The sequence below is a fragment of the Filobasidium floriforme genome, assembly GCF_021052385.1.
Source record: "Filobasidium floriforme strain CBS 6241 chromosome Unknown HD553scaffold_7, whole genome shotgun sequence".
Taxonomy (NCBI): Eukaryota; Fungi; Basidiomycota; class Tremellomycetes; order Filobasidiales; family Filobasidiaceae; genus Filobasidium; species Filobasidium floriforme.
Window position 1 is genome coordinate 689,547 of NW_025763628.1, and position 13,105 is coordinate 702,651.

The 13,105-nt window shown below is 53.5% G+C and overlaps 5 protein-coding genes across 5 annotated transcripts; 2 read left to right on the forward strand and 3 right to left on the reverse strand.

The window, feature by feature from the left end:
- Window positions 1-9: 9 nt before the first annotated feature.
- Window positions 10-1,538, reverse strand: HD553DRAFT_328414 (pyridoxal phosphate-dependent transferase; the record flags this gene model as incomplete). Its single annotated transcript, XM_046181869.1, has 3 exons — window positions 10-457; window positions 548-813; window positions 897-1,538. The coding sequence occupies 3 exons, from the start codon at window positions 1,536-1,538 to the stop codon at window positions 10-12; spliced, it is 1,356 nt and encodes a 451-aa protein (XP_046037811.1).
- Window positions 1,539-2,908: 1,370 nt separating this feature from the next.
- HD553DRAFT_340948 (small GTPase) lies at window positions 2,909-4,213 on the forward strand (the record flags this gene model as incomplete). Its single annotated transcript, XM_046182592.1, has 8 exons — window positions 2,909-3,018; window positions 3,142-3,225; window positions 3,333-3,411; window positions 3,502-3,654; window positions 3,733-3,852; window positions 3,933-3,980; window positions 4,048-4,077; window positions 4,154-4,213. The coding sequence occupies 8 exons, from the start codon at window positions 2,909-2,911 to the stop codon at window positions 4,211-4,213; spliced, it is 684 nt and encodes a 227-aa protein (XP_046037812.1).
- Window positions 4,214-4,641: 428 nt separating this feature from the next.
- On the reverse strand, window positions 4,642-7,190 carry HD553DRAFT_282908 (FAD dependent oxidoreductase). Its single transcript, XM_046178169.1, has 7 exons — window positions 6,593-7,190; window positions 6,504-6,514; window positions 6,373-6,408; window positions 6,154-6,288; window positions 5,541-6,077; window positions 5,081-5,470; window positions 4,642-5,001 (listed from the first exon to the last, which is right to left on the reverse strand). Exons 1-7 carry the CDS (start codon window positions 6,753-6,755, stop codon window positions 4,774-4,776), a joined length of 1,500 nt encoding a protein of 499 aa, XP_046037813.1. The 5' UTR covers window positions 6,756-7,190; the 3' UTR covers window positions 4,642-4,773.
- A 531-nt stretch (window positions 7,191-7,721) lies between these two features.
- On the forward strand, window positions 7,722-10,940 carry HD553DRAFT_208196 (putative D-lactate dehydrogenase cytochrome oxidoreductase protein). Its single transcript, XM_046177143.1, has 15 exons — window positions 7,722-8,411; window positions 8,473-8,512; window positions 8,602-8,661; window positions 8,753-8,810; window positions 8,892-8,983; window positions 9,049-9,156; window positions 9,229-9,311; window positions 9,385-9,425; window positions 9,497-9,613; window positions 9,674-9,779; window positions 9,845-10,030; window positions 10,094-10,184; window positions 10,243-10,314; window positions 10,373-10,447; window positions 10,513-10,940. The coding sequence occupies exons 1-15, from the start codon at window positions 7,894-7,896 to the stop codon at window positions 10,642-10,644; spliced, it is 1,779 nt and encodes a 592-aa protein (XP_046037814.1). The 5' UTR covers window positions 7,722-7,893; the 3' UTR covers window positions 10,645-10,940.
- Window positions 10,755-13,030, reverse strand: HD553DRAFT_349181 (uncharacterized protein; the record flags this gene model as incomplete). The annotated part of the gene is made up of 3 exons (XM_046183439.1): window positions 12,671-13,030; window positions 11,320-12,592; window positions 10,755-11,255 (listed from the first exon to the last, which is right to left on the reverse strand). Exons 1-3 carry the CDS (start codon window positions 12,967-12,969, stop codon window positions 10,755-10,757), a joined length of 2,073 nt encoding a protein of 690 aa, XP_046037815.1. The 5' UTR covers window positions 12,970-13,030.
- Between the last annotated feature and the right edge of the window lie 75 nt (window positions 13,031-13,105).

Below are 13,105 nucleotides of genomic sequence, written 5' to 3' on the forward strand. Positions count from 1 at the left end.
TATGCAAATCTACGAACCGAGCACTTCCTTCATGCGACGTAACAAGACCTCGACCTCTTCTTCGCTTCCGACCGTTATCCTCAAACACCCTTCGCATCCCTTTTCCATCCCTCGGAACCTGACGACGACCCCGAGTTCCTCGGCGAGTTTCTTGTAGACCATCTTTGCCCGCTCGTTCGACGTCTGACCCTGTTCGTTCAGGATCTGGACCAAGATGAAGTTGGCGTGGTTGCCCCCGAGAATCTTGCCGATGGACTTGATCTCGCCGGAAGATAGCCTGGCGATCAGATCGTCCCGATTGCGGAGGAGACGAGCGGTGTGCGAGTCGAGCAGGGAGATTCCCGAGGGAGTGAAAGCGGTGAGTGCGAGTGTGGCGGTAGGGACCGAGATGTTGTACGGCGCTTTAGTGTTAGTCATGATCTGAACCAGGGGAGGAGAAGCGAGGGCGAAACCGAGACTGCGGTCGGGAAACAGTCGCAACGTCGGATCGAGGTCATTTCAATCGTCGTACTTTGATCGCCCCCATAATCGGCCTTCAAAGACTCACCGAATCCCAGCCAACCCGAACCCTTTACTCAACGTCTGGCTAACACAGACGTTCGCAAACTCCTTGACCAACCCGACAGCCGTATCCCCGCTCGGATCCGGAGCGAAATCGATGTAAGCCTCGTCGACGACGACGATACCCTTGTAGTTCGGGTTCGAGGCGATCCTACGGACGGTAGAGAGGGGGATGAGAGTTCCAGTAGGGTTGCCGGGGGAACAGAGGAAGAGGAGCTTGGCGTTGGGTTGTTCGAGGAAGGTGCGTTCGAGCTAGGCAGTTCAGGCAATGTCAAAGTGATTGAGTCAGCTATGATTCGAGCGATTTCATCACTGCGAAAGGACTGGGAACTCACTGCTTCGATATCGACCTCGAATTTGCCCTCTTCGGTGATGAGAGGCACCTCTACGACCCCTACATCGTTGACGTTGGCAGTGACCCCGTACATCCCATACGTCGGCGGTGTCGTAATCACGACGTCCTTTCCCGGTACACAGCTGACCCGAAAGAGCAGATCGATGACTTCGTCGGATCCCACTCCGAGAAAGACCCAGTTCGGCGACGGCACACCCCGGTGCTCGGCGATGAGCTGTTTGAGGGGATCGTGGGTGGGCGAAGGGTACCGGTTGAGCGAGGCCAGTTGGGAGGTCGTCATGCTCATCAACGGGTTGGACGAGGAGGACGACGAGGCCCCGTTGACTTTGGTACCTGATCCGTTGACCCCCTGGATCTCGTCGGCAAAGTCCTCCTCTTTCCTGATGGGCATCGCCTCGCCATCTTTCCCACCTGTACCCTCCTGATAAGCTCTCAGCAGCGCCGGCAAGACGGGTCCCAAAGCGTTCTCGTTGGCATCGAGCAAGATGCCCGAATCGTAATCGTCCCTGGCCGATCGGTACGGGACGAGAGAGAGGATGTTGGGTCGGATGATGGCTTCTAGGGAAAAGTGAGGGGGGTGGGTCGGGGTGGGTTCGTTGGTAGGTACGCCGAGGATGGGCATGATTGCGGTGTGATGCAGAGGGGTCTGCGTGTCTCTTTTGGTTTATATCTATGTCACTTTAGAGCTATGGCTAGCTTGAACGAAGTCTATCAGGGCCGTCGTGCAAAGCTTGTGATTGTGTTGTATATCATGCGTGAGGTTGGTCGAGGTTACGATCTACGATGTAACGAAATATGACTTGGTCTGTTCGGATGCCAGGCTGACTCGCTCGCGACCCGAAATCTCGATGACGACCTGGCCTGACCTCGACCTTGACTCGACCCCGGGAAACCACGACCACAGACAAATTGGAAGCTGCGACTCTCTCGACAAATGACGTCCACGATGAATCAGAACGGAAACCCCTTGAGAAATTGACCATGCAAAAAGGTCGATGGAAAAAACAAAATCGCAAAAAGTGAAACATCACTTCCCCCATCCCTATCCAGTAGCTAGACGACCTGGAGTACTTTTCCAGGGCCGGAGATGTTTACAAGCGTGATCGGAGCGGATGAGTAGCTTTCAACGACGGCTGTGAAGCGAGCGACAATTGTGACTGTCCTGTTTTTCTAACCAGCGGCCATTTACTAGCGGATTGATTGACAGTTCTACGATTGATGCCCAGACTTGAAAATGCATATTTGCTATCACTAACGCTGCCACAACGTCAACATTCGATCATTCCACCCTGGGTTCATCAAAGGCCAAAGGTCATCTCTGCCAGCTCTTCAGCATCGTAGTTCAAAAGCTCATAACGGCACACCGTGCATCAAAGATCACTCGCCGCAGTCACACTCTGTCTACCCTGAAATACAAGGCTGCACAACAAAAGCCCTCAAGCCCGCACGCTGCTAGCTCAGCCCACAAGCAACATCAGTCTCAATCCGCTGGACCGGCCAACGCCGGATACCTCTTACGGCCTGCATACTCTGTGCGATCAACCTCATTCTATCATCTGTCATCGCAGACCTCATCTGCACCGTGCTTGAACACGGCTACAAGTCTGATTCATATCACGAAGCGAGACGAACGCAAAACTTGACCTCGAAGGAAATCGCATTGCAAGGTGAGTCTAGATAGCTGTAATGATGAACTCGTGTGATGAATGCCGATGAAGGCATCCATCTCCACATTATACACGCTCACAAGGCTTGAATTCTGTGCGGTTCAGCTATCATTCGAAGCTGTCAATAGTAGTAGGGGTATCGCTGGCAAAAGCGCTTCAGACCCAGCAATCACCGGATAGAGATCTGAAGATCCGCTCTCGACACCGCCAAACCTTAAACATCACCACCTTCAGAGGACCGCTCCTAAACCTGAGCCCAACTTTCATATCTCTCTACGGATCCTCACTAAATCCTCTGGGAGTCTAATCATAAAACAGGCATAGCATGTCGGAAAGACCCCAATCATCGGCCTCGGCGGGATCATCCTCGAGGGAACCTGCTGGAGGTGCGGGGCAGTCGAGCGGGAATGGAGCGGGTGGAGGGGATAATTCCAGGTGAGTCCATATGCAATGCGGCCCTCCAGTTCTACTTGAAGCCCGTGGTGCATATCAGCATTGGTATGTCCCGAGCTGTATGCTCACTATGAACGATGTCTTTGGGCTGCCGGAACCGGACAGTGTGGTGCTCAAAGTGGGGATGGTAGGGGATAGTCAGATTGGAAAGACGAGTTTGATGGTGAAATACGTCGAGGGAAGCTTCGAGTGAGTGCACCTGCCATCTCTCCAGAATCGGGCAGTGCCACATCGACATCTGTTTCATTGAGATTGTGAATACTGATAAATCTATGATGGATCGGTACTTCCGGTAGTGAGGATTATATCCAGACATTGGGAGTGAACTTTATGGAAAAGTCGATCAGCATCCGGAGTACCGAGATCACCTTTTCCGTGAGTTCCCGGTTTTTCTGCATATCCTCTATTCACCCAACTCTTCCAGCTTACCGAGTGAAACGCCTCCCTGCCCGTTTCTCCGACTAGATATGGGATCTCGGCGGTCAACGAGAATTCGTCTCGATGTTGCCCCTTGTGTCTAACGACGCGGTGGCCATCCTGTTCATGTTCGACCTGACTCGCAAGTCGACGTTGAACAGTATCAAAGAGTGGTACAGGCAAGCCAGGGGGTTCAACAAGGTCTGTCTCGAGCGAAATTGGAGCGCAAGGATCGAGGAACCCAAGCTGACATTGACCATCGTCGTTGCTCCTCCGTAGACGGCGATTCCCGTCTTAATTGGCACCAAATACGACCAGTTTGCCACCTTTGCGCGGGACGAGCAGGATGAGATCACACGACAGGCCAAGAGGTTTTCAAAAGCCATGCATGCGCCATTGGTTGGTCGCATAAACCGGCCTCGGACATGTCATCACAGAAAGAAAGGCTAACGATGATGGAGGACTGGTATTACCGACAGATCTTCTGTTCGACATCTCACTCCATCAACGTACAAAAGATCTTCAAGGTCGGTCGTGTTGTTCAGTCACGCTGGGAAGGGGGAATGCTGATAGACGAGTTTCATTGACTATCAGATCGTGCTAGCAAAAGCATTCGACCTCAAGGTAAACCCCTCGATTTGTACCTCAAGTCAATTCACGATCGGAGCTGACTCGCCCCCCATACCATTCCTCAATCTAGTGCACAGTACCCGAGATCGATGGTCCGGGCGAACCGATCCTCTTATACCTGGACGTGTAACGATTTCATGACGGTGCAGGCATGGCTGTTTTACGGTCCGTATATTTGTTGAAAAGCGGTCAAGTCAGGTTTAGTGCTGACCTGATGCTCACGTCTGCTTATCGCGGTCGATCTTGTCGAATAGATCTTTGTGCGATGTGCACTGTTACACTTGCTTTTAACGAGATGTCAATGATAATAAACGATACTGTACAAGATTCTCGCCACCGGATTCATCTGCCACTCGCTCGTGGATGTTGGTAGCAACGACATGCAGAGCTCGAACCGTGGTCCGCTACTCTTTCACGCCGAGATGAAAGCACCTTATCCCACAGGAGAACCGAGATGGTCCGGCGAGTGGCGTGAATGGATGATGTCGCTGTGGCCTCACGCCGACAGCATAAAGTGCCAATCAGTACGACAAGTGGCAGGATTGTGAACGATTGACCGGAAACGGTAACAAATGTATTGACAAGATCGATACAACCTAGCCTGGCATCTACCTGGGAAAGATCCTGCTACTATTACAAGCTCCTATCTGTGGTGCGAACGTTCTATACCCTTTTCGTGCTCAGATTTCCTCACAAAGCCGCTTTGAGCGTAAATGCATCGGCCCTTAGGTCCCTCCTCTCAGCCAACTCTTCGGGTACGAGCTTCTTCCTCCCAGCGCCTCCGCCTCGGATGTCGGCGTCGCTCGATGGGTCACGATCGGCAAATGCTCGTCCTTCAAACCTCCATTTGTGGGCGAATTCGGGAGAGAGGGTTCCTTCGATTCGGGCTAGAATCTCTCGGCCAATATTGGGCAAGAACTGCGAGTCGCACGAAAGTTGTGTGTTTCAGCTCGTATGAGATTTCAAGATCATTCCAGTCAGCGGCGCTTAGACTCACCTTGAAAGCGTGTCCGCATCCGGCGGTGGCAAGCAACAACCCGTCCATTTCTGGGTGCCAATCGATCAACCAGTTCGAATCCGGCGTGTCCGTGTACCAACACAACCGCGTCGCTACGAAATCCTTTTCTTCGGCCAGACGGGGGAAGACCTTGCTCAGCTCGTGTCTCAGGATCTGGACCTGACGTTTCGGGATAGATCCATCAGCGGCTCCGGGTGTGAGGATGGTACGTGGGGCCGAGATGCCGGAAGACTGGGCGGACCCTTCGTTGGTCGACTTGGGATCCGGGGGGTTGGACGTGTTGACGTAGCCGTCGGCGTGAATGGCGAGCTTCATGATGCCATCCGGGTTGGGAGGGAAACAGTAGAACCCGGTGGTCAAGTCGAGGGTCTGGGGGCGGGTTTTGATTCGCATATAAGCAACCACCGCAGAGTCTCGAAACCCGAGATCGGCGACTCACAACCGGGATATCTTTGTATTCTTCCGCCTCTTCTGGGGTCAACTGGATCTTGGCAACACATTGTCCAGCTGCTACTACAGCTGGTAGTCCTCCCATCATTGGCTGGGCGAACAAGGCGGGCGTCCAAGCTCCCGCGGCGATGACGACTAGATCCGCCTTCATCTCGCTTCCATCCGAAAACTTCACCCCATTGACAGTCCGTTTGCCACCTCGAGTGGATTCGTGTTCGATGAAGGTCATCCCCGTCACTTCTTTACCGGGGACGAGCTTGCAACCCATCCGCTTGATATCTTCCAGTACGACCTCACAGGCTCGAGTGGCCTCCCCCCAGCCACTCGTAGGGTTCACGTATCCGCGTCTTCTAGGAAAGTCTGCCAAGTGGGATTTGCGCGAGTGGGTTACACGCTGAGCCAGATGAGCGAGTCGGTCGGGAACGAGGGAAGAGGTCGATCCGGATGAAGACGCTAGGCAATCGGGATAGGCCGAGTGAAAGCCTTTGCCTTCGAGACGCCTGACACCGGGGTCCAGCTGCTTGACCTGCCAGGTTGTAACATTGGACATCAGCTCGCTGACATTCACCCACGACGGCAAACAAAGCTGACTGCTAGCTCACATTATCATAACTGCTGTCGACGTAACCGCACGACGGGTGCCCTTCGGTACTGGAGACGATCACACCAGACTCGTGGAAGGTACCCTTCCACTCGGGTTTCTTCCACATCTCGATAGCATCGATATTGAGCGTAGCCTAGGGGTTTGATTCGCAGCGGGGGAATCGACGAGCGTTAGCCAACCTGGACGATCGTCAAGCGAAGTTCAGGGCAGGACTGACCATGTCCGGATCCGCATAGTCTCCATTTCGAAGGATCTGCAGCGAGAAGCGTTCAGCGTTGTGTTGGTGGATGGAACAGGCGACGATTCTCGAGTCAGACCCGAAATTCCGCCTGGAGCGTTTCTATTCACCTTGTTGATATCTACGCACAGAGCAGCGATGAGCTCGTCAGCCCCGCCATCCACTCGCTCAGGTCATGCAATCACCACATATTACCTACCAGTACTAGCAGCATCAGGAGCCGGGATGACCTCGCTCTTATCGACGATGGTGACCTCGTAGCCTCCCTTCCCCAACATCCATTGCGCGGTCGAGATTCCAAAGATGCCCGAGCCCACGATGACGACCCGGCGGGGCTTGGAAGTGGAAGCGGAGGACGACATGACTGTGGAGAATGAGATGGTTTACCTGAAGTCCGAGAGAGGAGTCTTGTGCGTAGGCATGTATCGTTGTCGTTTGTATTCATTCGAGGTTCGACGACGACGTCGAGCGGTTCTGGACTCAGAAAATCGGGTGAGATCTCTCGTCGTCGAGCCTCGGGGAATTACCCGAGGGATGCGTTTCAGTTCCCATCAAATCGCGATAGGAACATGATAGCCGCCGGGCGGCTACAGCGCAGGTCCCTACAGGTGGAGGGTGGGGAAACGATCCGCTTCACGTTATTGGCTAGCATTACACACACGCGCGGACGAGGCCGACCGGTACTGTAGGCGGGGCAGCAGCTAGGTTGCGATACTGGTGAGATGGGATCGAATGATCTATGGCCTTGGTGACTGTGCTGCCCATATCTCCAGTGGAAGAGTTGTCCGCGTTGTGCTCATGTGCTTCTGTTCAGGATACACCATACGGTGGCATGATCGATGGCGCTCGACCCGAGGAAATCACAAAGCAGCGCTTGACAAATGTCGAGACGAGACCCATGGATAGAATGCCTCACAGCCAAGACTGCAAGATGCGCATCACGAGACACCTAGAACTGGCTTCTGAAAGACAGGGCGTTGTTGGGGCGTACCAGTATACAAGTCGTTATTTTCAACTGAACGCGCTTTGAGCCCGTGCGAGAAGTTCGATTACAACATCATATTGTCCCTGCAGGCAGAACGTGTAATGGCGGGTAGGATCGATCAGCCTGGACGCGATTGACTACTTGGCTTACTGAACAAGACTTGCAGCTCCCTAATCATCAATCGAAAATCATGAAACGCTCACACACGAACCGACCGAGGCTGAAACCCGTTGGATGATCAGCGCAACGACGATCTTGTTTCGTCTCGGCAATAAAGCTCGGCAAGAGGTTCTCGGATGTTTGTTTACTTCCGCTTCGTAAATTTGTATCCGACATACCGAGGGGACGTTGAATATCGTTGTGTCCCTTCGGTGATCGATGTGGATATTTCGATCGAGTGTGCCACTGCTACACCCAGAGCCCACTGGCCACTGGAAGAGTAACAAATCCTAGACACCATACCCATAGGCCAATACCTTTAAGGACTCATAAGGGCGCAACGAGGTACCGTTACGATGATCCCCCGCGCTCTCCGACTCGCACAACCCGTTCGGCTCGTCCCGGTCTCATTCCGGCGTTCCCTATCCAGCTCGTCGCTCCGATATTCCTCGGAGCTCGCACGCAAGAAGCCTGACACCACGGCCAGCCCTCGATTTCGGTATTCTGGGTTCTCACCCAATCAGTCCTTTGCCATCTCCTTTCTCACCATCTTCGGAGCCGGCGCTCTAGGCTATGCATTGTCTTCCCTGCTCGAATCCCAGGGAGTGCACTTGTTCTCTTCAGCACCGCCCAAGAACACGCCTCTAGACCTCGATCCAAAGGACGAGAGCGTCACCGGACCCGGAACGTTCAGACCTGTGCACGGGAGCAAGAAGGCTTACGATGCGGCGATCGTTGCCCTTAGAGCTTCGTTCCAGAAGAAAGGCAAGGAGGACAATGTCTCGACGGATGAGGATGATCTGAGGTCACATGGGATTAATGACTGGAGTTACCACGGAAGCCATCCCGCTAGTGTCGTCGTCTGGGCAGAAAGGTGAGTACAGTCCATTAGACTGAGGTATAGAATTTGAAACCGAATGCCTGCTTTCATTTAGCATCGAAGATGTCAAGGAAGTCGTAGACATTTCCCGCAAGGTACGTACCCCTCTTTTGGGATGTCATGCCTCAGTCTGTCACTCTGATTTGACTGAAGTCTCGCCTTTTGGCTATGCTATTTTACGCAGTTCAAGGTCCCTATCACGCCGTACTCTGGCGGAACATCGCTGGAAGGCCACTTCAGTAGTGTCAGTCATCGATTGTTTGATTTTACCAGGGTCGATCCGAAATGTGAACTAACGTTTTGAGTGTTTTTTTTCGCGGTTTGGAACTCTGCAGCCGTATGCGGGTATATCGCTAGATATGTCGCGTATGGACAGAATTTTGCAGATAAATGGTGAGGCGAATATCCGATTCCGCAGATTCAACTCAGGGGTGTGCCAATCTGACCACAACTATGGCTGCATCGACTGGACAGAGGCAGACGGGGACGTAGTCGTCGAGCCTGGTGTCAAGTGGGAAGACCTAAACGCCGAGCTCAAGAAGAAGGGTATCCCTCTTTTCTTCCCGGTAAGCCGTCTTCTCGATTCCCCTCCGAAAGCGGCACTGATCTCGCTAAACCATCCCGAGTGCAGCTCGATCCTGGACCAGGGGCGACGATCGGGGGGATGATGTCGACAGGATGTTCTGGCACGAACGCCGTTCGATACGGGACCATGCGAGGGGAATGGGTCTTAAATGCCGTAAGCAGATTTCGAATTCGACCTGGACTGGCATGAAATGGTCAAGGCTGAGAGTCAAGCCGTGCGTTCTAGACCGTGATGCTGCCAAATGGAGATATCATCAAGACGAGACAAAGAAGCAGGAAGAGTAGCGCAGGATGGGATACCACCAAGATGTCCGTTTCCAGTCACGTCATCATCTCGTCGTAGCCCGAGAAGAGCGCTGCTGAAAGTGCCCCGTTGATACAGGTTCATCGGTGCAGAGGGCACGTTGGGCATCATCCTGCAAGGTAGCTACCACACCACACAGTAACGGAAGACCAGGCGAAAGCTGACGTCAGGAGCGGATCGTGACTTCTAGCAACATTGAAGCTTGCTCCTCTTCTCCCTACGCGGGTAGCAGTAGTCAGCTTCGATACGGGTGTAGAGGCCGCCGTGCGCGCAGCTACGGAAACTGTCACAGCGGGTCTACCTATTCGTGAGTATAGTGCACAAGTCTGATACCTTTGGATGAACTGACATTTTCCGTACGGAGCAGAGTGTGTCGAATTCTTGGATGCGCTCACGATGAAGGCGATCAATCAGGGGGGTCTGGCAGGCAGAGAGTTCAAGGAGAAAGATACCCTGTTCTTCAAGCTGCAAGGGTTAGTAAGGTGGTCACCAGCATCTTGAACGGTACACATGTGGCTTACATCCCGATCTTTTATAGCTCCGACCGCTCGATGGGCGAGATAGCAGAGACGCTGCAGGCGATAACAAAGAAGCAAGGCGGTATCGGATTCGAATTCGCTGGAAGCGACGCCGAAGCAGAGGCTGCATGGCAGGGTAGGAAGGCTGCTCTCTGGAGTGTACAGGCGTTGAAGGAGAATGGCAGGGTGTGGACCACGGATGTTTGGTGAGCCCTTCTAGGCAGTGTTGCGCGGGACTTGGCTTACGGGTTGACACTGTGTGCTCGCAGTGTGCCGATCTCAAAACTGCCGCAGCTGGTCAGGGAAACATCAGAAGATGCGGTTCGACGTGGATTATTGGCTTGTCATTTCGGTCATGTGGTGAGTAAGGACATTGTTAGGGTACATCGGTTCAAGGAACTGAATCGAGGGATCGTAGGGCGATGGCAATGTTCACAGCCTGTTCGTATTCCAAAATGACGAAGAATTGGAGGAGATCAAGGATGCCGTTGTGAGTGATCGTTCTCCGACAGTACAAATACCAGGGTCTCAAGGCCATTGTCTTCCAGCACGTCATGGTCGAGCGAGCCATCGCACTAGACGGAACCTCGTCTGGAGAACACGGTGCAGGGATGGGCAAAGCTGTGAGTGATATATCACTCGAGTATACAGTTATAAGGACGTAACTCATGCCACGTTCTAATCGCAGGAATTCCTCAAGCCGGAACTCGGCGAGGAAACCGTCCGTCTAATGCATACTATCAAGCGCACAATCGATCCAGATAACTTGTTCAACCCGGGCAAGATCTATGTGGATATCAAGCCGACGCAGCGGGAATAATGAGGTATAATAGCCGGGAAGTCGGAAAGAGAGATTTCGAGACAATCGGCGATAGCAAGTAGCCTGGATGGTATTTTGCTACAGGAGGGCGGATCGTATCGTCATTGCCATCATTGGCTTGATGTATTCGCCAATGTTAAGGGCTGTACCGGTATCAAGCTTGACGCTTCGCCCGGAAGCGCCGCGCCGTCGGCCGCCTGGTCTCGGTCCCGCTTCTTCGCCTTGAGCTTCTTCTGTCTCAAACGATTCTTCTCTGTCGCTTGAGCTCGCTGCTCAGCCAACTTTCGCTCCTTGGCATCCGTCCCTCCTCTGAGCTTGCCATTGATCAATGTTCCCCGCTTCTTTATCTGTTCCTTCCTGTCTTTTTGCGCCTGCTTTCTCTCGCGACGCTTTGCTTTAACCTCTTCCAGCCTCTGCGCCTTTTTCGTCTTCGAGTCTTTGGGTACGGTCGTCTGGACCGCTTTGAGACGAGTCGATGCAAAGTTTGCACCAAGCAGGATGGCGGAAGGATCTGTCGGATCATATGGCTGAACGGGGAAGGTCGGTAGGGGCGGCCGAACCTGGAGCAAGTTGAGCTTGTCGATGAAGGTCTTAACACGGGGAAAGGTGGTCTGCAGTAGAGAACTGTAGGTTAGCTGAAAAGCTCCGACAATGCAAGTTCGCAACCTGGCATACCGTCAGAGCCATCACCGCCACCCGTCTCAACCCTACCGCACCTGCCAACTCCATCTCGGCACCCTGAGGCAGTGGTACGAGATACACCTCTTCCGTCTTGACCAACGCCTTGACTGCAGCTTCCCAGAACGCTTTCGTCCCCTCTGCATCGTCGTCCTTCCCATTCTCCTTCTGCCGCGCCTTGACCTCCCTCATCTTGGTCTGCAGGCGCGAACGACAATTTCTGACCAGCGCGTTCCAGCTCGTCACGTACAGTAGCAACGGTTCGATCAGATCGACAGGGTCGATGTCTCCTCGGCATACAAAGATGATTCGAAGAGGCGCAAGGTCGGCAGCGAGAGGCGCCGGTTTGGCAACCTTGGACGAGCTCGCTTGGGGAATGGCTGTCGAGGCGGAAGCGACCGGGTCATCCGTGCCAGTCGTCATCAGCTCTGACAAGCTGAAAACTCCATCTCCACCTCCGTTCCCAGAACTGAGGCTGGGTCCGGGTTTCTTGTCTCTGACAACATCTTCCACCTCCTGTGCAAGACTGGCGGTCTGTCTTTCCATCTTCTTGAAGACCTCATTGATCCCGCATAACAAGCTGTCCAGGAAGGGAGGTCTTGCCGGGAGGGGTTTAAAGGGTTTGGGAATGGTGGACGGCGCGAGGCGGGTTTCGAGCTGTTCTTCCTCTTCCTCCTCCTCCTCTTCTTCCTCTTCTTCTTCAGCCACCACCTCCCGCTCTTCCACTTTCTTGGCTGCCTCTTCTCTTTCTTCTTCTTCCTCCTCCTCTTCTTCCTCCTCCTCTTCTTCCTCCTCCTCTTCCTCTTCCTCTTCCTCCTCTTCTTCTTCCTGCGGTCCGCCCGTATTTTCCCCATCAACCCCTGCCCCCGACCCAGTCCCCATCCTCATCTCCATCTCCTGATCGCTATCCACGATCTCAACGACCTCGTCATCTGCACTTTCAACCTTGGCTCGTTTAGACGCGCGATCGACCTGCATCTCATCCGGGTCGTCGGGATCGACATCGCTCAGATCTCGCTTCTTTCCTTTCCCTCTTGCTTCACCCTGCCCGTCCTCCGCGTCATTGTTTCGAGCTCTGCTCGATGAAGGTGAAGATAACAGTGGCACCGAGACCGTCTTCTGCTTCTTCTCCCTCTTGAGAGCCTTTTTCACCCTCTGTTTTTCTTTCGAGCTGTGTCGACCTCGGGCGAGGTGGAATTCGGCGATACCGGGAAACGAGCCACATAAGGTTGAGAGGATGTCTTTTGCGCCCTCTGTAGGGAGGTTCGGCCTTTTCGTACAACGATCCGATCAGGTAGAGTGAAATCAATAAGAATTGTAGATCTTGACTATGCTAACAGGGACTTACCATTGCGGCGCCAAAGGATTGGCGAGGACCGCTTTGACGAACGGTTTACTTCCCGTTCCTCCTTGCTTCTTCTTTCCTCCTCCGGCACCGGCCGCCCCGATTTCATCTTTCCCCTTCGCATTACCACCCGACGTTGACCCAGCTCCAGTATCCCCCTTCTGCTGCTCCTTTTGCTTCTGTTTTTGGCGAGCCGTCTGACCTCGAATGGACGAGTGCGCGAGGTGCGATTTGGCCAAAGTTTCTGGACGGTGAGGTTTGCTACCGGAGGTTTGGATCGGTTTGTTTGGCAGACCGTTCATGGTGGACGAGTATTGCTGCCTCTGTGTGGCAATCTTGGCTCTCTCTCCAAGGTCTCTACTGTGTCTCTACAGAGTATATGCAAGATAGCGAGCATCAAACACTAGCTACTAGTTTGGTGACGATTTCTCTCTTTGA

What these genes read in the sequence shown, in the direction of transcription:
- HD553DRAFT_208196 (XM_046177143.1), top strand. Translation starts at nt 7,894, where the DNA reads ATGATCCCCCGCGCTCTCCGACTCGCACAACCCGTTCGGCTCGTCCCG. An exon ending in GTGTGGACCACGGATGTTTG is followed by an intron (nt 10,031 to 10,093) that starts GTGAGCCCTTCT and finishes GTGTGCTCGCAG; the next exon opens with TGTGCCGATCTCAAAACTGC. An exon ending in AGGAGATCAAGGATGCCGTT is followed by an intron (nt 10,315 to 10,372) that starts GTGAGTGATCGT and finishes ATTGTCTTCCAG; the next exon opens with CACGTCATGGTCGAGCGAGC.
- HD553DRAFT_282908 (XM_046178169.1), bottom strand. Translation starts at nt 6,755, where the DNA reads ATGTCGTCCTCCGCTTCCACTTCCAAGCCCCGCCGGGTCGTCATCGTG. An exon ending in ACTATGCGGATCCGGACATG is followed by an intron (nt 6,289 to 6,372) that starts GTCAGTCCTGCC and finishes TCAAACCCCTAG; the next exon opens with GCTACGCTCAATATCGATGC. An exon ending in TCGACAGCAGTTATGATAAT is followed by an intron (nt 6,078 to 6,153) that starts GTGAGCTAGCAG and finishes ACAACCTGGCAG; the next exon opens with GTCAAGCAGCTGGACCCCGG.